The following is a 24,340-nucleotide window of genomic DNA, read 5'->3' on the forward strand; positions in this document are numbered from 1 at the left end:
CTGCTGGCCTGAAACTTACTGCTAGATGCTGCCTCTGGTAGAGCACACAAACCTCACATTTCACAAGAAAAATGTTCCTAGAAGTTAAACTGCTAAAATAGAGTATGCACATTTCAAGAGTTCTTTGGATACACTGTCAAGCTGCCTTCCAAAAAGACCGAATCTATTTATACCAGCAATGTGTAAAGTGCTAACATGTCTACTAGCAGTGTATAAAAATGTGTATAAAAGGAGAAACAATGTGTCAGTTGCTTTTTAAATCAAGAAGTATATTAAATGAGGCATGATTTCTTGGGCACTGACTGAACCAGACCTATTTTTGACAGTTATAATTATTAAAATACTAACACATATAACAAGGGGACTATTTGGAGTCATTTCTTAACTAAATGAGAATATTTTTCAATTAAATGGGAAAAATACAGTTCATTTAGAAACGTTAGAATATTGATTTTTTATCTTTAAATCTCAAATTTCAAAATAAGAAATTGGTGCTCTGTTTACTTCCAATGAGAAATAGGAGGTTTGTTTTGTTCTGTGTGTGTGTGTGTGTGTGTGTGTGTGTGTGTGTGTGTGTGTTCTTTCAAAAGGCCAAATAGATTTTAGCATCGAACAAACTCCAAAATTTGCAGCTTCTGATGAAGAACATTCAAAGCTTCAAAATTTAAAATTGTGGAGTATTTCAGATCTCAATTTTAGATTAGGGATGCCAAGTAGTAAAGATTTCAAGTATTACAAAATCTGCAGAATACCACATCTAAATTATTCTGGTCCCCAATATTCGGATAAAGGATCCTTAATCTATGTAATTATGAGCTAATGTGCCTTTTTATTTTAATGTGCTTTAACTACTTGCAGTCACTATCTTCTATTCTCAGACTATGTTGTATTTGGTAGTGAGAAACGTAAGTTTGGCTTCTGCGTCCTTTTTCTTTTTTCCTAAACCTAGGCTGGGATCTAGGAGAGAAATCTTCCTCCATCTGTCTTGAAAGTACAGATATGTGTTACCATACCTGGCTTCTATACTCTCCTTCTCCCTCTCTCCCCTCTCCTCTCTCCCTTCTCCCCTTTCCCCTCTCCCCTCACCCCTCTTTCCTCCTCTTCCTCCTCCTCTTTTTGTTAGTTACAGGGCTTGAACTCAGGGCCTGGGCACTAATCTTAAGCTGTTTTGCTTAAAGTAGAGCTCTACCACTTTAAGTTTTCTGGAGATAAAAATTTCACTGACTTTCTTGCCTACACTGGCTTTGAACCATGGTTCTCAGATCTCAGCTTCTCAGGTAGCTAGGATCATAGACGTAAGCCACCAGCACCTGAAATTCCTTTCTTTTCTGATAAAAAATACATCCTTCCAGTCAATTTAGAATAAGAAATCACTATTTGTTGACCCTATTGAAATGATATTTATTTATTTTGTGGGTCATGTGTCATGAACTCTGTGCCTGGGCACTGCCCCTAAGCTCTTCAGCTCAAGGCAACCAACCTACCCTTGGAGCCACAGGACCACTTCCCCTTTCCTAGTGATTAATTAGAGATAAGAGTTTCATGGTCTTTAGTGCCTGGGCTGGCTTTGAACCATGATCCTCAAATCTCAGCCTCAGTAGCTAGGATTACAGGTGTGCCCCACAGCCGGGGCTGAAATGGAATTTTAAAGCAATAATCAACAACGGATGAAACATGAGACATAAAGCCCTGGGACCCTGAACCCACAGCTCATCCCAAGTGCCGTCAGAATGGAGACTCTCAGGCTTCCAGTATCAACCTAGACACCACAATGGATGCCTGCTAAGATACAGGGGTGAGCCTAAGCAAGCCTCCAGAACTCATTTCCAACCTCTAGAAAATAGAAACAAACTAAACCATGAATGCTACAGAAAGAAATCAGAAACCACAGAATATGAAGCACACAAAATAAATAGCTTCTTTGTTTCTAATAAGTCAATGTCAAGAGAAAAAAAATCTATGCAAAAATTAAAAGGATATATACATATATGTGTATATCTGCACATATATACATATACACACATATATACATATATACACAGACACACATATAAAATAAAGAACAACCAGTGGGCCTATTATTAGCTAATTACAAAAATGGCATCTATAGGATGACCAGAAGGCATATGAAAATGGAAAGGGGGGGTAGCATGAGTTTGGTAAGCAAAAGAGCCTGAAGGTAAATTTTTGTAATCCTTAATTACTGAATTGAGATGATTAGGTAAATGATTAGGCTTCATTAATCAGTCATTTTACTCTTATGCATGTATGAAGAAGTTCATGACATTTTGTAGAACACCTCAATGACATCATTACAGCAATGACATCATTACAGCATAGGTGACCTTGAAAGGAGGTGGCGCTTTTACTCACCGGTAGATTGATGGGTCACTGAGGTCCAGGGTCTCATTGATGTAGTCAGAGAGTATAAATGGGAACACTGGGTACTGCATGAGATCATTGAAGGATCGGCCAGCATGTTTGTTTAAGTGGGTCAAATATTCAAAATTGGTAATCTGTCCAGCATACCACAGGTTTGTCAGAGCAGTGATGTTGCCATATTCCAGAAGATTTGGGAGGTTATTTGTGAGTATGCTGTGATACACATCATCACGGATCTAACAGGGAAGAAGAAAAGACTCAGGTATTTTAGACTCAGCGACACTTTTCTCCAGAGAGAATCTCAGCATTATAGATGGGATATGATATTAAATTTTACAAGAGAAAAAAAAAAAACGTTTTTAGCTAGTCCTGGACCTTAAACTCAGTTCACAAACAGTGTACCTGAGTTTTTTTGCTCAAGGCCAGTGCTCTACAACCCGAGCCACAGCTCTACTTCAGGCTTTTGTTTTTGTTATTAGAATGTACAGGGGTAGAACGTCTTCCTCCAGACATGGGCTCTCAGTTATTACACCATGCTGCTGGGAAAATATGCTAAGATCACCTGGTAGTAACTTCTAAATTTTTAAGTTCTTGTTCATAACTACTTCTTTTTTTTTTTCCTTTTCTGTCGTGAGGCTGAAATGTGGGGCGGGGTGCTATCCCAGAGCTCTTCTGCTCAAGGCTAGTGCCCTAGCACTTTGAACTACAGTGTCACTTCCAGTTTTCTGGTGGTTAACTGGAGATTAAAGTCTCATGGACTCTCCTGCCCAGGCTGGCTTTGAACTGTGATCTTCAGATCTCAACCTCCACGGTGTCCAGGATTATAGGGATGAGCCACTTTCACTAGGCATAACTTCTGAGTTATGCATAAAAGTAACTTCTATACATACACTAAAGATCTATATCTACCTTTTAACACATTAAAAATACAACTGAAAATTTAAAAAATCAAGGAAGAAAGTGTTTTCTTCTGGACCAGTACAATGCAATATAGTAGAGAATGCGAGAACTGGAGGAGCTAGATACCTTCAGAGTTTATGGTATGGACATCAGAAAGATGGAGTTGCTGTCTACTGAGATGGGGAAAAATAGAAGGAAATTTTAGGGAAAGATTAGAAGTTTGGTATATATTAAATTTTGAGATTCCAGTTGGTGACTTCCAAAAAGATGTCAAGCATGAGTCAATTTGTGATTTCCAATATGAAAGTGTAGAGCTAGGCATGGTGGCTTCAGAGGTGGACATAAGGAGATCACACTTCAACAGCAATCCAGGTACATGAAAGTTCCTGAAGTTCCATCTCAGGCATAGTGGTGAATCCCTATTTTCCCCAGAACATGAAAAACCACAAGTAGGAAGATTTCAGCCTAGAATATAGTGAGACTTCACCTAAAAACTAAACTGGTGAAATAAGTGGCTAGAACCATGGGTCAAGTGGCAGAGCTCTTGCCTTGCAAGAGGGAGCCTGAATTGAATTTTATAGGATAAAAAAAATGCTAACAGGTCCAAGGGCTTATTTTAATGAAGCCCAAGAAATAAAACATTTCAGAACATGACTTTAAGTAAATTAGAATTTATATAATCAGCATCAGCATTGGATATATGATTGTCTGAACTGCATGCACGATATTACTTAAGGTTAAATTTACCTTGGAGGTATCAAACGCCAACAAGAGTGTTCTGCCATTTGTTAAAAAGATTTCAACAGCATTATCTCTCAATTGCCACCATCGCTTGTGAACTTCTTTAATTTCTTCATATGTCCACGAAAATGATGCTGGTTCTAAGTCTCCATGAAGGCTCTAAGACAAAGTAAACAGACAAAAGTATTATCTACGCATGAAACAGTTATATTGATTTTAGATTTCAAAAACTATCAAAATGAAATAGACAATCTGAGGAAAATCTATGGGAGAATGGCAAGATTATCTGGAAGCCTTTCCACTATAAAACAGTACATATGCTAGAATAAATTAAAAAGAATTAGCACATTATGTTTTAGAGCAATTGTAACTTTGCAAGAAACCTAGAAGGTATAGCTCCCTATGTCCTCCTGCGCGGCCTCACACTGTTTCCCTATCAGTAATGCCTCACAGGCAGTATGGAGTATTGATTACAAGTGATGGCTTAATAGCCATATGTGATTTTTACCTATAGCCTATAATGCCATTCATTTCACTGTGGTACAGACCAGTTCTGCCACCCTAAAAGCTCTCTGGACTTCACCTATCCTTCCTTCTTTCTTTTCTTTCCTTCTTTCTTTTCCCTCCCTCCCCCTCCCTTCCTTCCATCTTCCTTTTCTCTCTTCCTTTCTTTCCCTTCTTCCCTCTTTTCCCTCCTTTCTTTCTTCCTTCCTTTCCTTCCTTCCTTCCCCTCTCTCCCTCCCTCCCTCATAGCTCATCAATTCCTTGTTCCCATAATTTTGCTTTTTGAGTCTGTCATATGGTTGGAAGAATGCTGTATGTAGTCCTTTCAAGTTAGCTTCTTTTGTTAAGCAAAGCTGAGCTCAAGAAACGAGGACATGAAATCTCTGTAGTCCAAAACAAAAAAGAAATGGACAAAATAGTGGTTGGGAAGAAGTGACCTTTAGCTGCCTGGCTGGGCGTGTGTTCAAATGTGTGTTCATGTGTTGCATGCTTGTGTATGTACGCACGGATGCTGTTTCAGAAATGAAGCGACTTAAATTAATATCCACTTGAGGACAAAAGATGAGCTTGTCTTCCTTGGAAGTGTTGAACTGAGATTCCTTCAGAAGGCTAGAATCCATGCAGGGCCATGCTCTGAGTAAAAGATTTGAAAACAGATGTGCCCATCATTAAAGGGCAAGGACCAGGACCTGGGTCTCTCATGTTGAGTCCAGGTGAAGAACAGAAAGTGGCCTCTTGAGAGAATATAGACCTCCCATGGATATGGGTTGAATTAACCTATCTGCATGGCCTCAAAGCCTCCCAGCTGTACAGTGGTTCTCACACCAGAGTCACCCACAAAGGAGGCCAATTCCAGTGTCTGGAAGCCAGAAAGAACACTCACCCATCAGCTCAGGCCAGAGAGCCACAGACTCCCTCGTGTGCCTCTAGGGATGGGCGCTGATGAAGTGGGCCTCTGGGAGGACACCAGCCCTGACCTGTAAGACAACTCTAGCCTACTCAGTCTCATACTTGCGATAAAGAACTGGGGCCACAAGTCCCACTTGTTCCCCTCAAAAATAAAATGAAGAAAATGCTGAAAAAAGTAAGTCTAATCTTTTGTTTTGTTTTGTTTTTTGTTTTTTGCCGGTCCTGGGCTTGAGCTCAGGGCCTGAGCACTGTCCTTGGACTTTCTCAAGGCTAGAGCTCTACCACTTGAGCCTCAGCACCACTTCCAGCTTTTTTCTATGTATGTGGTACTGAGGAATTGAACCTGGGTCTTCGTGCATGCTAGGCAAGCACTCTACCACTCAGCCAAACTCCCAGCCCATCATCCTAATCTAACTAACTAAACATGAATTGTGTTATCTAGTACTTTAAAAAGAGAAGGCATGATAAAGTTGCCGCTAAAGTTTAAAGATAGCCGGTACTTCCTCCAGCCATATCCTGGCTTGCGTGACCCCTCAACCCCAGGTGTGTACTGGATAACAGAAACTCAGAGCACAATTTAGAACTCAGATTGCAGCTACTGTTTTACCTTAAGCTCTCTGTTCTTCCAAATCTTAAAATATTTTAATTTAAATTCCTCTACTCTATTTATCCTTTACTCCTGTATTGGATATGAAATAGTCTTTATGAGTAGAGGCAGGGAATACATTGTATAAAATCTAAACATCTCATTTTGCCTTTTTTGCTCTTGTTGTTGATCTAATACTGGGGATTAAGCCCGTGGCCTCAGGCAAGCTAGGCAACTGATGAAGTGCTGAACTACAATCCCACTGTTAAACTCTTTTAATGGAAATTCTCAAACTAAAGCAAACGCCTCCTTTATCCAGTAAGCGTGTCTAAGCAATGCTCTGAAGGAAATAATTTATATAAGACTGAAGGGGGACATGAGATTTGAACTAAAGTTTAAAGTGCAAGACAGTAAATGTCACGTGAGAGGAACTGAGAGCTTTAGGGAGCAACTACGCTATGCTACTTAGGACAGTATGAGAAGTATGGGTACCGACTGAAGTAACATTGGCGCATTAGAATCTGACTAATCATGGGAATTGCTAAGATGATGGTACAGACTTCTTTCTGTGTGTGTCTACCAGTCCTGAAGCTTGAACTCTGGGTCTAGAAGCTGTCCCTGAGCTCTTTTGCTCAAGGCTAGTGCTCTACCACTTGAGCCACAGCTCCACTTGCAGCTTTTTGGTAATTAGTTGGAGATAGCAATCAAAAGAACTTTCCTGCCCAGGCTGGCTTCAACCTGTAATCCTCAGATCTCAGCCTCCTGTGTAGCTAGAATAACAGGTGTGAGTCACCATGCCTGGCTGGCTCAGGCTTTTGTTTGCTTCTTTTTAAAAAGATGTTTGAAATTGAACCCAGTCTACATGGCAAGTGATGTGAAGAACACTAAGAGTTCCGCATGCTCTTTCATTAGTAAGCTTTCTGGTTGTAAAATCTGTCTAGTTTAAGGTAAGAAAACTTCTACTCACCGAATTTTCAACTGGATCAGAAGCATTATCTTCTACAAAATACATTCCACATTTACCTGCAGAGTAATTGGACAGAATTTAAAATGTAAGTACACTCTCTTCAGATGTGGACCTCTGGGGTCCATTGGCTTGAATCCGAATCTTAGCACTTAAAAACAGTTTCAATACTCAGTACTCAGTAAATATCTTTAAACAGAACCTGTAAGATCTTAGGCAAGTCGCTTAACCTCTACATGTCTTAATTAAAATAAATGTGGCTGGGAGTTTGGCCTAGTGGTAGAGTGATTGTCTAGCATGTACAAAGACCTGGATTCGATTCCTCAGTACAACATACATAGAAAGTGCTGTGGCTCAAGTGGTAGAGCTCTAGCCTTGAGAAAGCCCAAGGAAAGTGTTCAGTCCCTGGCAAAAAAGAATTAAAAAAAAAGTGGGGCCAGAGTCTGGTGGCTCATGTCTGTAATCTGTAATCCAGCTACAGAGGAAGACTGAGGATGGTGATTCAAAGACAGTCTGGTCAAGAAAGCTTGTGGGATTCTTATTTTCAATTAATCACCACCTGAAAGCTGGAAATAGAGCTATGGCTCAAGTGGTAGAGCTTTAGAAAGCTGGAAGTAGAGCCATGGCTCAAGTGGTAGAGCACTAGAAAGCTGGAAGTAGAGCCATGGCTCAAGTGGTAGAGCTCTAGAAAGCTGGAAGTAGAGCCATGGCTCAAGTGGTAGAACACTAGCCTTGAGTGCTGGGTAGACCATAAAGCTCTGGCCTAGGCAGCTCAATGGAGTCTAAAAGTCTAAATGTATATGTGTACTATGTATATATATATATAATATATATTATATATGTATATATTATGCATATATAATGCATATATGTGCATAAATACATAATTTTTAAAAACGATTAAAGATAAAAATATATATTCATGAAGAAAGTCACTACCATAAAAACTGATTTTTGGAAACAGTACTAGCTGAACTCCGGGCTTTACTCTTCGTAGAAGTTCTGTCACTGATCCACATCCCTAGTCTTTTTTGCTTCAGTTATTTTTTGAATAAGGTCTTGTGTTTAGGCCTGGGCTGGTCTGGACCGTGATTCTTTTCTTTATACTTCCCACATACCGTTCTGAGCAGTGTGATGACATGTGCCCTGTCCTGCTCGTCCCTCCTTGTTCAGTTCTGCACACTGTGTATGCCCCCCCTGCATTCATCCCTCAGCCCTCTACACTGTCAGATCAGTAGAATCGCTGTGGTGTCAAGTCCCCTTACTTTACTAACACGCGCTGCAGAGCACACATGCAAGGGAGGCTGCAAGGCTGTAATGTGCTTCCTTCAAGTGACCAGTCAAAGTGCAGTGAACTACCCAAGAGACTACAACCAGGGAACCTTTAGATAACATAAGGCCCTCCTCACTACATCTGTTAATTGTGGTTGATCTCCTACCAAGCCTACTTTACACTTTATCATAGTACGTACGTACAGAAAAGTCTGGCACACACAGGTACATCTTACTCAGGGTTCCAGGGGACAAGAGAGCTATTTTTACCTGTATGAGATCAAGGCAAAAAAAGTCTCTGCCATCTTAGAGAAAGCTGATGTAATTTAATGGCAATATGCCAAAAGCGTTCAAATGATCTGAGAACACAGTAAGGCAGGGTGAGCAATATGTAACTTCCTTTAACTTACCTAACAGCAATTCGCCAGCGGTCTCTCTGGATGGTGCAACACTAATACATCTTCGATTTACTCTGTCAAAACGTATTTCCAATTACACATCTTGTACAATTTTGTAATATGTCTTATTTTATTTAACAGAAGACTTAAGCAAGGCAGAATATAGTTTCAATAGCATGTGATGGTGTCAGAGTCTATGTCACTTTTAACATTCCAGTGGAGGAGAAAATTATTGCAGCCTTTAGAAAAGGGCAAAACTCCATATGTAGCATATCTGTATTCAGCTATGTAAGAGAACTTTCAAAGCTCTGCGTCTTAATTATTTTATGCCACTGGTATGTCTATACTTGAAAACAGCCCAGTAGTCTAGGAAAAAACTCTGGAGTCAGCAAAGTTCCCTGATCTTGCCACTTCTATTTTTTCAGGTTTAACCACAAGATTGGTTCACTCATTTGATAAATGGGAAGACTGAAGCAAAGCGCAGGCAGATGTCCAAAATCAGACAATTAGAAAGAGCAGGATGGGACTCAAACCTCTGGTCACTATGCTACACTGCTGCTGTGGTGCCACCAGAAACTCTACAGAGCCATTTAAAAGTCAAGAGCAAAAACACATGCACGCGAGAAGTACCAGAGAATGGTGAAGACATCCAATAACACTGCTTTCAGAAATGTCATGTAGCTTCTGCCATCAACCTTGTCCTGTCTCAAGCCTCTTTTGTTTAAACCCACAGTCTCAAACACAAGCATCACATGAACCCTACAGTGAGTATCAAACATTTGCCAAGCGTGAAAGGGGTCCATGGACTTGCACCTACCTTATGGATTCACTAGCAGCTTTGTCTTTGACAGTAGAGGAGAAAGAAGAATGAGTTTTATCCTCAAACAGGTAAGAGAGTGGTGGCTTGAGTACATCTGCTGAGGAAAGATTTACTGTTTATCTGATGCCCACAGTAACCAGCCACAGTGGCACTCAGAGATGGGGACACATACTCTTACCTTCTGACGTGAGGCTTGAACTCTGGGCCTGGGTGCTGACCATGAGCTCTTCAGCTCAAGGCTACAGCCCTAGCCCTTGAGCCACAGCATCACTTCTGGTTTTCTAGTGGAAAACCCGAGATAAGAGTCTCTCCATCTTTAGTGCCTAGGCTGGCTTTGAACTATGATCCTCAGATCTCAGCCTCCTGAGTAGCTCGGATTACAGGTGTGAGCCACTGAACCTGGCTTACCTTCTGACTTTTGTCTGCCTCTCAGGAGGTACTTGTTTGGAATAGCTAAATAGCATCTCTGCAAGCGTCTCCTCTCCCGGTTTGGGCCTTCTGTTGGATCCAGCTGCCAAGAGGTTGGATAGTAGATAGGGTCATACCACACTGCTCTGCGGGTGAAAAGGAAAGGACATTTTAAAAGAGGCCAAGGACTCAGAGCCTTGAAAAAATCACCACAGAGACTGAGTAGATAAATCACAATTAGGGAACAACAGTTAACATGTTTATACTACACACAGAACAAAAAAAGCAAGTGCCCCACTCTGAATCTCCTTCTAAAGCTAGTGCAGCATCCATACTCACAGTGGCTGATGCTGTCAGCTACACGAAGACTCGGCAACATTATCTAATGCTCTGGATTTGATAGGGTTAGTTAACAGAAAACTGGTGTTTTCCAAATTAATCTTCTGTATGTCCCATCGTCTATTCTCTAACAGACTGTTTTGTACTATTAGGGCATAAACTTGGCTTCATGACTGCTAAGCAGGACCTCTAGCTGCTTCTAGTCATTCTTGCAGCCAGTATTTCCAGAGGGTCTTCTTTTTGCACAGGCCTGTACCTGAACTCTAATCCTATTTTGTGTTTCCTACTGTAGCTAGAATGCCAGCTGTCACCACAATATACAGTTTTTTCTATTGAGGTATAGTCTTATGATGGCCTGGAACACAACCTTCTTGATCTCAGCTTTCCTTATAGCTGGAACGACACAGAAGCCCAGTACCCAACTACCAACAATTTCACCATATCCAGTGTATATCATGCTCTTTTTTTTTTTTTAATTTTATTTTTAATTTATTTTTTGGCCAGTCCTGGGCTTGAGCTCAGGGCCTGAGCACTGTCTTTGGATTTTCTCAAGACTAGAGCTCTACCACTTGAGTCTCAACACCACTTCCAGCTTATATATATATATATATATATATATATATATATATATATATATATATATGTGTGTGTGTGTGTGTGTGTGTGTGTGTGTGTGTGGTACCGAGGAATCGAACCCGGGTCTTCATGCATGTTAGGCAAGGCAAGCACTCTACCACTAGGCCAAACTCCTGGCCCCTTCATTCTCTTTTTTGTGCCAATCCTGGGGTTTAAACTAAGAGCCTGGGTGCTGTTCCTAAGATTCTTTTGCTCAACACTTGTGCTTTACCACTTGAGCTATCGTGTTACTTGCAGCCTTTTCTTTTTTCTTTTTTTTTCTTCCTTTCTTTCTTGGTGGTGGTGAGGCTTAAACTCTTGGCCTGGGCACTGTCCCTGAGCTTTTCAGCTCAAGGCTACTGCTCTACCACTTTCAATAGCCACTTCTGGTTTTCTGGTGTTGAACAGGAGATAAGAGACGCATGGACTTTTTGTGCCTGGGCTGGCTTTGAATAATACTTCCCAGATTCTCTGCCTCCTGCATAACTAGGGTTACAGGTGTGAGCCACCAGTGCTCAACACTTCCACACTTTTCTGAGTTGTGACTGGAGATAAGCATCTCACTCTGGGAACTGGTGCATCCCATCCTTAATCCTAGCTACTTAGGAGGCTGAGATCTGGAGATTGCAGTTAGAAGCCAACTTGGACAAAAAAGTCCCTATGAGATTCTTATCTCCAACTAACCACTCAAAAACCAGAAGCAGAGATGTGGCTCGCAGTGGTAGAATGCTAGCCTTGAGGGGGAAAAAAGTGTTCAGGAACAGCACCCATACCCCGAATTCAAACCCCACAACCAACAACAACTTTAAAAAAAAAAAAAAAAAAGAGTCCTACAGACTTTCCTACATGAGCTGGCTTCGAACCACAGTCCTCAGATCTCAGCCTCCTGAGTAGCTAGGATTACAGGCATGAGCCACCAGCATCTGGCTCATAATGTACCTTTTAAATCATGTTGAAGTCATGGCCAGAAAAATATCCATTCCTGAACTATCTTTTTCAATGATTTATTTTGCAACATACTTTATAATTAAACTCGGTTTTGCTCTCTAAAAGCTCATACCTTTCCTTTCTCCTTAGTTTTTTTTTCCCCTAAAATCTTTTATGATCATTTTTCAAGATGGAAACAAAATTGGGTATAGGGAATAGTTCAGTGGCAGAACACTTGTCTCATATACTCAAGACACACACACACACACACACACACACACACACACACACACACACACACACACACACATGTGCAGAAAGGAAAAAAAGAAAAAATCCACGAATGATTTAACAAAAAAAAGTGTTTACTGAAATAATTTTATGAATCTGAATTCTGGAATCTAAATAGTGTAAATAGTGTTTGATATTCACACATAAAATAGTCACACAGACAATTTAGACCATCTAGTCTCCCTGACACTAACCTGTCATGCGTCAATTGTTGGATGAGTTCCTGCCAATGTCTGCTGGCACTTAGGTCCACTTTGTACATTCCTCTGATGTGCTGGATCACCTTTTTCCTCTCAATTCCCTGGGAGAGAGACACTGCTTGGGTGATATCTGCTGCTATCTTAGATATATCCTTTGATTTTGAATCGAGACGCTGGAAGAGACTAAACATGCAGGACTGCCCATAAGTTAAGTGTATATGGAACATTACAGACTTATTGAAACATAATACTTTAATTCTAAAAGCATACACGAGGGGTGAGGTTGCAGCATAGTGCGAAAGAACCTGCCTCATATGCACGAGACCCTGGATTTGATCCTCAACACAAAAAGGGGAGGGAAATGGATTCCACAAAAACGAAAAGCAAACATAAACTCTAAAGACTCCTAATGGCTGTTAGCAACACATAAAATCTTACCTTTGTTGATTGTTGTTGACTGTTTTCTGCCAGGAAGCTTTACTCATGCCATCTTCAGTTTCATATTTCCTTTGTTCCTAAAAGATTTAGGTAGCATGCATTACATAAAACATCATTTTTAACCCCACATTAGCACAAAGCCCAGTAATCTAATTTTAAAATCAAGTTAACAAAGGAAAAAAATTATCTTCAGGTGACCAGAATATTAAATGAAGCACCTAAACGGTATTACAATTATTTGTTTCTATACAATCTGGGTCACAGAAATTAGGCTACAATAGTTACACAGCATGCCCAACCTGATGGGCTGACATAGTACTTGGGTCTCCATTTTACTTATTCATCACAGAACACATAAGTCCAGGTATGTTTTATATGCTTGTGCCATGAAAATCAGCCCTTCTTAGAACACCACTGGTCACGTACAAGGAGATCAACCTGTAGATCTTCTGAACATACACCGTAGAATGGGAACATCTTATTCTTCATTTTATTCAGGGAGATCTCCTAAGGAACAAGTCTTGTTTCACAGACTCACCTCCATGATCATCTTGAGAAGTTCTGGTTTAGACGAGGTGCTGGGTGGAATGCACTTGTGGCCACATAACTTCAGAGTGCTCATAAGCAGTTCTGCCATGTCTAGTTCTTCCCCAGTCAACTCATCTTGGTGATTATGTATCAACTCTGACAAATACAAAACTAACTTGGCTCCATGCTTTAAAAAAAGTAACAATTTTTTAGTAACAAAGAATTTATATTTCTTCTAATGTCATGATTTCTATAATTTATTTTAAAATAACTCAGAAAAAGGAATCTTAATATCAACAAATCTGCATCAAGATATTAACAAATGTAAATCATAGATTAATTATACTATTCTCTCCACTACCCTCTCAAATTTTTATGGTGAAGATTAAAGAAGCAAGCTAATTTTCTAACTTTTGGAGAAAAAATTCTGAGAGGATGTGCTATAGGAATTCACAAAATAAACTTAGGATAAAGGAAAAAAAAGACTTCCTAGTTTTCTCAAAAGAATGCTAAACTGGGCCAGGACTGGCCTAGTGGTAGAGTGCTTGCCTAGCATGCACAAATACCCGGGTTCGATTCCTCAGTACCACATACACAGAAAACAGGCGAAAATGGTGCCGAGACTCAAGTGGTAGAGCTCTAGCCTTGAGAAAGTCCAAGGACAGTGCTCAGGCCCTGAGCTCAAGCCCAGGACTGGCAAAAAAAAAAAAGCTAAACTAAAAGGAAAACCTTTCTTTATTTTCCAAGGTGAATGAAATGTGCTTATTTATCCTTTCCTCTGAAGTTTTTGCTCAACATCTAAAAGAGAAGTTGGTGGAATTTCCAGAATGAAAGACATCGTTAAGCTGCCAGCACTCTACTCTAGGGAGAACAAGAGAGGAAAAACTAATGCCAGCGCCATCTCAGTACTCAGTTCCACCGGGGATGGCTGCTGTGTCTATCAAAGCATAATTCATCTGATAATGACAACTAATCTGTTAATGATAACTGCTCTTCTCAGTATACGTTTAAACCAATGTTGGTTCTTGCCTTCCTAATAAAGTCCTCCATAACCTTTGTAATACATCTGATGGTAAAGTGCCATCACATCTACCATGTAGTAGACAATATGTTTTTATATTTTATAGTAGATGACATATTTTAGGACAGTTAAAAACATTTATTTGGGGGCTGGGAGTTTAGCCTAGTGGTAGAGTGCTTGCCCAGCACGCAAAAGACCAGGTACCACGTACATAGAAAAAGCTGGAAATGGTGCTGTGGTTCAAGTGGTAGAGCTCTAGCCTTGAGAAAGACCAAGGACAGTGCTCAGGCCCTGAGCTCACACCCGAGACTGACAAAAAAAATATTTTCCTTTAAAGGCTGAGTTTATCTTTATGGCATTTTAAACTGTGAACAGTTAACTATTTAATGTTAACAAATGGATCTGGAATCAATTACATTTGGGGTGATATTTAGATCAATGTGCTGAATCACACTGTCATTTCTAAAAGTACAGGATGAACATATGCATTAGTGAAAATAGCAAAGCTTGTTTCAGTGTGACAGTTAAATTAGTCGGAAGACAGCTGCAACCTGAGCAGAAGATGAAAAGGAGCAGATGCTGACAGTAAAAGGCTTGGAGAGTTAGTAAATGAAGAAAAACGGTAAGTGATTCAAATATTTTCATATGTGTGCCTAAAAAGCACTGTTCTTTATATAACTTGAAAAATGTTTCAGTTTCATATTCAGTGACATTATAAAATTATCTTGAACAATTATCACAAATGATTTAATTAATTTGAAATACACAAAGCAATACATGATGAGTTACACATTTATCAACTGTAATTACAGTTTCTGGAACTTATTATTTTTTTTGGTTGGTTATATGGCTTGAATTCAGAGCCTGAGCAATGTCACTGAGCTTTTTTGCTCAGTACTCTACCACTGCCAGTTCTAGTTTTCTGGTGATTAAATGGATTTTCCTGCCCTACCCATGCTGGCTTTGAACCATGATCCTCACATCTCAGCCTCCTGAGTAGCTAGGATTATTGGTGTGAGCCATGGGTGCCTAGTCAGAATTATTTTGTTGCTACTAAAGGTAAATATGCAAAGATCCTTTTTCAGCTTCAAAAAAACTGAAGTTTTGAGTTAGATATGGTGGTGTATACCTGTAATCTCACTACTTAAGAAGCGGAGGGAGGAGGATTTCAAGTTTGAAGCCTGCTTGTGTTACATAGTGAGAAAACAAAAATGACATAAAAAAAATAAACTTTAGCCTGCAAGTTCAAAACTCAATTTATGGAATTAAATGTATTTTTTTTTAAAATCTGGCAGGGAGCATGGCCTAGTGGTAGCGTGATTACCTAGCATGCACAAAGCCCTGCGTTTGATTCCCTGGAACCACATACTCGAAAAAGCTGGAAGTGGCAGAGTGCTAGCCTTGAGGAAAAAGTGTCCAAGGACAGTGCCCAGGCCCTGAGTTCAAGCCCCAGGACTAGCAAAAATAACATAAAATAAAATAAAAAGCCAAGGTGGAAATAGGAGAGATGTGGTTCAAAGCCATCTCCAAATACAAGCTGGACACTATGATACACACCGGTAATCCCAGCTATTTGAGTCCAAGGCTCACTCCAGGCAAAAGTGTCTGCAAAGTAAACTAAAGCAAAAAGTGTGTTCAAGTGGTAGAGAGTGCTTGCCAAGCAAGCATGAAGCTCTACTTAAAAACCTTGTAAAGTACATAAAAGTAACGCTGTCAATGAAGGTTCTCTGTAAGAAGGAGGAAGGCTTTGAAGAAGGAACCGAGTGGAGGGCAGTGGTAGATAAATGGTAGGTAGATGACGCATGTAGGAAAGCTTTGTGTTCTGCATTGCCGTCCTGCACGAAGTGACACAGCTGTGTAGCAATGCACTGGTGATGAGGCTGTAGACTGAAGAATCCATCAAAAGTAGGTAAGTTTCAACAGCAGAAAGGCAGCTTAGGGCTTTCTGACCCAAGCAGATGGCAGTAGAGAATATCTTTCATACAATGGCATAAAGATCTCTACCTACTGCCAAATAATGACCTGTAGGACAAGCCTGTACAAGAAGAAAGCAAGGGCAGAAGTAACTAGCACTTACTCATTTGTGCTGAGAGTGGAGGAGGTAATATTTATTGGGTTGAGTGTGGACTTGTGTACTAGCTTGCTTATACTTTCAGCAGAAATTAAGCCAAGTTTCTATTCTTTTATGGGATGCTCAGATACTTACTTGGGAGGAAGGGCTAAGACAGTCTCGCAGTATTTCCTGGTGACTGGGTTCATGAATGATTTCCAGGATTTGCTTTCTCTCCTGCACAGTGTGGGATGGTGACACAATGTGCGCTAGTAGTCTCCCAAGCTGCACTCGGAGGGTTTCCTTGCAAGACCATAGGATTTTCGCCCACAGCTGCTTAGAACCATTGGCCTTACTTGAACCCTTAAATCAGAATAGGAGGGAGTCAGCATACTAACAGCACACAGATCTAAGGAAAATGGTAAGCCTTGTTTCATTCTAGGTTTGTTTTAATATGCAAAGTTAGAAAGATATATACATACTCAGACAAATGTGAGTTTGAGAGTGTGAATAATGCCAGTCAGCATTATTCAAAAGAGCTGAAAGGTGGCAACAATTCAAATGGCCATTAATGGGTGAACATATAAATAAAAGGTAGTTTACACATACAATGGATTATTCAGTTTCAAAAAGCATCAAGTCCCACTGCAACACAGACAAACCTGAGGGTTATCATGTTCAATGATAAACCACATACAAAGGACAAGCATCATATGGTTTCTCTTATCTGAGGTACGTAGACTGTGACATGACATAAACAGCGGAATAGCAGTTATTGGGTTGAAGAAACTGAGTAATGGGTGTCACTATTTAATAAGGATAGAATTATGTGATAATGAAAAAGTTTTGGAAACAGTGGTAATGGGTGCACAGTAATATAAAAATAATTACAGCTATTAAATTGTATCCTTAAAAGTAGTCAAATATGGGCTGGGAGTTTGGGCTAGTGGTTAAAGTGCTTGCCTAGCATGCATGAAGACCCAGGTTCGATTCCTCGGTACCACATACATACAAAAAAAGCCGGAAGTGGTGCTGAGGCTCAAGTGGTAGAGCTCTAGCCTTGAGAGAGTCCAAGGACAGTGCTCAGGCCCTGAGCTCAAGCCCAGGACTGGCAAAAAAAAAAAAAAAAAGTAGTCAAATATGACTGGGGGAATGGTTCAGCAGTAAAAGCACCAGCCTAATAAATTCAAGCCACAGGCCAAAAAAAAGAAAAAAGAAAGAAAAAGATTTGGGAAATGAGGAGAAAGAAATTGTTAAAATGTGTGTGTGTATATGTGGGTATGTGTGTATGTGTGCATGTGTGTGTGTGTGCATGTGCATGTGTATGTGTGTGTAAGCCACAATTTTAAAAAGATCCGTGAAAGTGTTAATATTCTACATATTCTTTAAATTACCAAGAGTGTTAATACCCTAAGTATTTCTTAAATCACCAAGGGATTTGACACTGTAGTAGATAAGCAGCTAATCCTAATATTTCAATATGAAGAAGAAAAAATTCATCATAGAGGCTTGAACTCATAGTACAGTAGTATAAACAGCACTCACAAATCAAGAACCACATGTATGTTGGCCATCAATGTTCCCCAATAAATAACCAACTAGGCTGTTTCTACTCCGACTCCACTAACACTCATCTGGGCTTAACACTGCAAGCAGTACATTCTGAGTTTATTCTGAGTTTTAGAACTGGTTTTTCAATCACTTCCAGTCCTAAGGAACCTTGCATGAGTGCCTGAATTCTAAGTGAATCTGGAGTTTGTTTTGAGTTCAGGACTGGACACTAAAGTCTTATTTACGAATTCAGGTTTATGAATTCTGCCAGAATTAGATTGTTCTTTGGTACTATTCTCTATAGACAGTATCAAATCTATCAATTTGTTCCCTACTGTAAGTGACCCACAGAAACCCAAGTGAAGCAATAATAAATGGAGCCTGACATCTGTCACTGTCTATATCATTCTGATAGTGTTGTATTTGTTTATGCCAAAATCCCAACTTTAAAATACTTCAGATATTCAAGAGTAGATGAGGGCCGGGAGTTTGGCCTAGTGGTTAAAGTGCTTGCCTAGCATGCATGAAGACCCGGGTTCAATTCCTCGGTACCACATACATAGAAAAAAGCTGGAAGTGGTGCTGAGGCTCAAGTGGTAGAGCTCTAGCCTTGAGAAAGTCCAAGCACAGTGCTCAGGCCCTGAGCTCAAGCCCAGGACTGGCCAAAAAAAAAAAAAAAAGAGTAGATGATAAGTCTTTTTAAAACAAGCTATTAATTTTGTCAGAATAAGTATTTAACTTACTCATCAAAGACTTTCTCTTTTCTGATGTTGATCTTCTAGATTATATTAGAAAATGGCTTTCAGGACACAGCCTTAAAAACCAATGTCGCAAAGAGAAGGCACTTTACAATAATTAAGCTAGCAATATATATTATTCTATTATTAAAAACTCAACTAAGGGGGCCAAGAGTTTGGCCTAGTGGTAGAGTGCTTGCCTAGCGTGCATAAAGACCTCAGTACCACATACATAGAAAGCCAGAACTGGTGCTGTGGCTCAAGTGGTAGAGCACTAAACTTGAGGAAAGTTCAAGGACCGTGCTCAGGCCCTGACTTCAGTCCCCAGGACTAACCAAAAGAAAAAAAAACAAAAAACAAACTCAAGTAAGAGCACAAAGAAAATTATTTTGGTGACCTGTCACAGACAGGTCCTTTCTTTGCACAAATGAACACAACCAAGTAATTAATGTACTTACAATAGACACCTTGAATCCCTCTATCAGATATGTCAGCATGTCTTTCTGAAATGGATTAAAGACAGAAGGCTGTTCATGTATATTTTCTTCAGAAATTTCTGTCTGAGAAACTGAAGTCTTGTTTTGAGTTGTATATTCTGGAGTTCTCAAAATATCAATAACGTCTGGGTTAAACTCTGAATTAAGAAATAAAAAACATTAGTCCTATCACTAACACTTACCTGTTATAAATAGTACTGAAGCTGGTGGAAATACTCCCCTAAATTACTAATGCAGTTACTATAACAACAGTGTAGTGGGTATGCTGGATATACTAGACCTAATAGAGACAGTGAATCAATTAAAAACAATGCAGACACTTAAAGTTATGTCATGAATTATGTCTAAATTAAAGATTTAATTTAGTAACAAAAGATAAGATCAAATGTAAAATTATTCAGACTATATGATTCTTAAACAAGTCAAATTATATATAATCTATATACACACATATTTTTCAATGAACCTGCGTAGCTATCCAGCACTTTATGTGCTATCCAGTTAAACATTTACATGTGACTTGCCCATGAGCCTGTTGCCCCAGTTAAAAATCTGAAAGGTTAAAACAGAACAATGCTTTGGGCCGGGAGTTTGGCCTAGTGGTTAAAGTGCTTGCCTATCATGCATGAAGACCCGGGTTCGATTCCTCGGTGCCACACACATAGATAAAAGCCAGAAGTGGTGCTGAGGCTCAAGTGGTAGAGCTCTAGCCTTGAGAAAGTCCAAAGTTCAAGGACAGTGCTCAGGCCCTGAGCTCAAGCCCAGGACTGGCAAAAAAAAAAAAAACCAACAAAAAACAGAACAATGCTGTCTCACAATCCTTCTCCTTCTGCTTGGATTTATCATGATTAGCGAGTGATTAGCAATGACTATATCCTTTTATTTGCCTTCCTGAGGGTATCTAAACATTTTTTTCAGAATTCTAGTTTGACTTGCCTATACTATTTTAATTTGGGGGCTTTACAGAAACTGTCTAAACTGTCTACTTGTATATATTTGAAGTAAACAACTTGGTGTTTTGAACACATATACATTGTTGAATGATCATCACAGTAAAGCAGAGAAATATTAGAAACATTAGTGTGTGTACTCACCCACTAAGAACATTATATACAATTGTTTTTCTTTTTGATACAGAGTCTTATTTAGCCAGTTAGCCTTATTTGGTTTGTCTAGACTTTGTAATCCAGACCTGCCTTGAACTTGTGACCCTCCTGCCCCAGCTTCTCATATATTGTATTTTTCAATGCATTTTCCTTTTGGCACAGCTTTTTTAGTGGTTGCAGTAGGTTTACCTTCACATTGGCCACTACAGAAATGCAAGTCAAAACCACAGTTCTATACCTACTGTACATATACTGGAATAGTCAGAATAAAAAGTAGTGATTACCTTAGGCCGGGAGTTTGGCCTCACGGTAGAGTGCTTACTTGCCTAGCATGCACAAAGACCTGGGTTTGATTCCTTGGTACCACATACAGAGAAAAAGCTGGAAGTGGTATTGTGGTTCAAGTGGCAGAGCTCTAGCCTTGAGAAAGCTCAAGGACAATGCTCGGGCCCCGAGTTCAAGCCTCAGAACTGGCAAAAAGAAAAAAGTAGTGACCACCTCAAATACTGTGTGACTTTTCTCTGAATTAACCATGGAAAATCCGAAGTGGTGCTGTGGCTCAAAGTTGCAGAGCACTAGCCTTGAGCTGAAAAGCTCAGGAACAGCGCCCAGGCCCAGAGTTCAAGCCCCACAACCAACAAAAGACCATCAGTTCAAAATTTTTTTAAAAATTCCTTTATAATGTGGGATGTTAAAAGGAAAAAAAATGCTTTTCCTTCAACTCTACAAGCAAGAAAGACCACATGACCTCCCCAGTCCTACCTGGGTAGATGACCCTGTTGGCTGCTAAGACCATGAGCCTCTGCAGTCTCTGTGCCAGCTCCGCCTCTGTGGCGTGGCCAGGGTGCTCCTGGCTCATCCGCCTCTGCACCATCCAGTGGAGCTCGTCACTGGCCACTGAACGCATTTTCATCAGAAGAGATTCAGTGTGAGCTAGGGGAAATTTTCGAGGACCTTCAAATATAAGCATGAAAATGTCCAATGTCAGTGTTGACAATGATCAAGGAAATTATTTTTATTGCAACTTTGTGATTACTAGCATGAAAAGAAAAACATTTCAAAGTTAATTTATACTAAGGAAAGTGATTGAGAGAAAGGGGGTGATTTTTCCCTCCTCAAGGAAGTGCAGCAGTATTTCTGGTTACAAGTCTAAAATGACATTGTTGAAGCTAGTGATACACATTGCTTCAGAGGAGTCATGTTTTAGAATTCGGAAAAATTCAGTGCAATAGACAAGTTTTACGAAGGATTCAAAATGCGTTGGTAAAAATCTCTTCAGATACTATTCCACTTCCTTGTATTTCAAAATCATCAAGACTTCTAACGTACATTATGTTTTCATAAGAGCATGGGTTTCTAAATAATTATTGTAGTTGAATTTTAATTCTGGAAAGAGTGTAAGGTGATTTTAGAAATCACCTTAGAATAGAAATCAGCCAATGAGAGAGAGGGGAACAAAGCCCAGTGATTGGCCATTCCAGTGATTCAGGCATAAGCATCAGCTGAAACCGAGTGTTCCAAAAGTGTTCCCTGAGAACTGCTCCTCTTCTTTACTGCACCTGCTCCAGGAGGCACTGCACTGGTAGCACATCCAGGAAAGAACTGGGGGGAGTCTTCACTTAACAGACCCAGGGAGAAGGGCATCGGCAGCTGGCCATAGGAGCCAAAGTGACGTCTTGGTAAGTGAGGAATAACAGAACCCTTCATTGGAATTGAACCTTGGTTTTAAATTGTGAAAACAAACATCAATTTCCATAAATAACTTCTACTAAAATGACTTACATATAATGAACTGTAACAAGTTTTAATGACTTTTTTTGTGGGGGAGGGGGAGCAAATCCTGGGGCTTGAATGCAGGGCTTAGGGGCTGTCCCTGAGCTTTTTGCTAAAAGCTAGTGCCCTACCCTTGAGCCACAGCACCACTTCCAGCTTTGGGGTAATTTGTTTATTGCAGTCCTAGGGCTCTTGTAGTAAGAAGACAAAAGTCTGTTGCCCACTTAAAACTGATTCAAACAAAAACAACAACAATATAGAGCTGGGCACTGGCAGCTCATGCCTTTAATCCTATCTACTCAAAAGGCTGAGATCTGAAGATTAGCATTCTAGGCAGACAAATTGGAGACTATCTCCAGTTAACCTGGGATTTCCCCAGCACTGCAAGGGGGAAACAGCATTGAAGAGAAATAAGTGATGGTGTAATTTCCTCTGGTAAGAAAACTTTCTCAAATTGTGAAGCTGAACTTTCTAAGCTAAGAAATAATTATAAAAATGTGAATGGCCCCTTGGTTATCTCATATGGTTACAGTATTTCACCTTGTTAACTTGATATATTGTATATATGCTTATTTGGTTATTTGAAATAGGATAGGGAAGGGGGGAAAACAAGATGAGGGGCAGGGGTGGGGGGAGGGAAATGGGGACCAAGACATGTTTGTGAAGTAATGCACCTTCTATCTGGTGATTATAATGTAACCCTTCTATCAATTATAATAAAAATATATGGAAAAAAATCACATAAATAACCTCTTAGTTATAAAAGAAAAAAAGTGAATGGAATCAAAATAGAGAAAAGTCAAGCTACCAAGTATCACTTTACTACTCACCAGCAATGCTTTGCCGCTTCTGCAATACTGCATGGTGGGGAGTAGAAGGTAACAGAGGTATATCTGCTGGGCCTTCTGAGTCACAATTCGCTGTGCTCCTTATAAATTCCATAGCAGCATGGAGAACTCTAAGCTGCAGGGCAAGAGCTATATCTAAAAGTAGAAGAGACTAGGATGTTTTCAAGCTATGAGGTTATTAACCTTTTAATTGAACTTGGTTTATACATTATTCATATCTAAACTATAATATAAACTCCGAAACCTAATATCTAAACAATTATATATCAATTCTAAATCAAAATTTGTTGATCAGCATGGGTTCTTGATGCTGAAAAATGTTCAAATGTGTTTAGTGAAGTATGGTGGTTTATGCCCATAATCTTAGCACTCGGAAGACAGATGTAAGAAGTACAGAGATTCAAGCCAGCAAGCGTAAACAGCAACAAACAAGTTGGGCATGATGGTTCATAATTGTAATCATAGCTATATGGGAGGACTCTGGTCTGAGGCCAGCCCAGACAAAAAGCACAAGACCCCATCTGGAAAATCAAAGGATAGGGGTATGGGTCAAATGGCGGAGTGCTTGCTTTTGCAAGCTTAAGATACTGAGTTTGGAGCCCAGTATGGCTCTATCCAAAAATACGCTTACGAGAAAATTCAAAACAAATTTCCAAATGTCAATATAAAAAACCTTAACGGAAAAACATTAGCTCAGAAATGTACTATACTTTACACAATTATTTCAAAGAACAGGATTTTCTGCACATGAGACAAAATTTAACCAGTAGTTCTGTTTTCATGTTATTATCTCCTATTAAAGAAAACTAAAGGTGATATTACATCAAAGTCTTCAAATACAGCCAGGCGCTGATGGCTCATGCCTGTAATCCTAGCTACTCTGGAGGCTAAGATCTGAGGATTGCAGTATTCCAACACAGACCGGGCACAAAAGTCCTGTGAGATTCATCTCCAATTAATCACTAGAAAACTGGAAGTGGCGCTAGGGCTCAAGTGGAAATGTGCCAGACTTGAGCTGAAGAGCTCAGGGACAGTGTCCAGGCCCAGAGTTCAAGTCCCACAACAGACCAAAAAAAAAAAAAGTCTTCAAATACTACTTGGAAACAAAAAGCAGAAGCTTCTCTCTTCCCTCCAAACCCATAAAAGTGAAATCTTACTTTGTGTCCTCTTGTTTTTGCTATTTTGAAGATATCCAAGAAGCACAATAAGGTCTTCAATAACTCTGAAATACTGTGAGCCTGAGGAACTGCAAGCATGAACTGTAACTGCTATGAAAAGCTGCTGTATATCACAGGAAAGCAATTTGTATTCATTCAAAGGAATGCTAAAGATAACAAAAAAAAGAAAAAAAAAGAAAGGGCATTGATAAGAAAAAGCACTAATACTTTGGAACAAAGAAAACTGGCTTAATATCTACCTTACAAGCATGCATTTGTTCACTATTTCTTCTTGCTTACTCTATAGCAAATAATACATGTCCACTAGGGAGAGAACGAAGATACAGGGTCTGGGAGTTTAGCCTAGTGGTAGAGTGC

The 24,340-nt window shown here is 39.8% G+C and overlaps 1 protein-coding gene across 1 annotated transcript in view; it reads right to left on the reverse strand.

Moving 5' to 3' along the window:
• Positions 1-24,340, reverse strand: part of Lyst (lysosomal trafficking regulator) — a 96,887-nt gene that overhangs the window by 20,708 nt on the left and 51,839 nt on the right. The window contains exons 26-39 of the mRNA XM_090318768.1: positions 23,963-24,129; positions 22,788-22,940; positions 20,947-21,138; positions 19,040-19,215; positions 16,450-16,656; positions 13,233-13,409; positions 12,695-12,771; positions 12,251-12,439; positions 9,885-10,030; positions 9,474-9,570; positions 8,669-8,730; positions 6,990-7,045; positions 4,030-4,182; positions 2,374-2,618 (exon numbers count right to left, since the gene is read on the reverse strand). Coding sequence (XP_090174894.1) covers positions 2,374-2,618; positions 4,030-4,182; positions 6,990-7,045; positions 8,669-8,730; positions 9,474-9,570; positions 9,885-10,030; positions 12,251-12,439; positions 12,695-12,771; positions 13,233-13,409; positions 16,450-16,656; positions 19,040-19,215; positions 20,947-21,138; positions 22,788-22,940; positions 23,963-24,129 — 2,097 coding nt within the window. The remainder of the gene's footprint in view (positions 1-2,373; positions 2,619-4,029; positions 4,183-6,989; positions 7,046-8,668; positions 8,731-9,473; positions 9,571-9,884; positions 10,031-12,250; positions 12,440-12,694; positions 12,772-13,232; positions 13,410-16,449; positions 16,657-19,039; positions 19,216-20,946; positions 21,139-22,787; positions 22,941-23,962; positions 24,130-24,340) is intronic.

This window comes from Megascapheus bottae, chromosome 26, assembly GCF_031878675.1.
Source record: "Megascapheus bottae isolate mThoBot1 chromosome 26, mThoBot2.hap1, whole genome shotgun sequence".
Taxonomy (NCBI): Eukaryota; Metazoa; Chordata; class Mammalia; order Rodentia; family Geomyidae; genus Megascapheus; species Megascapheus bottae.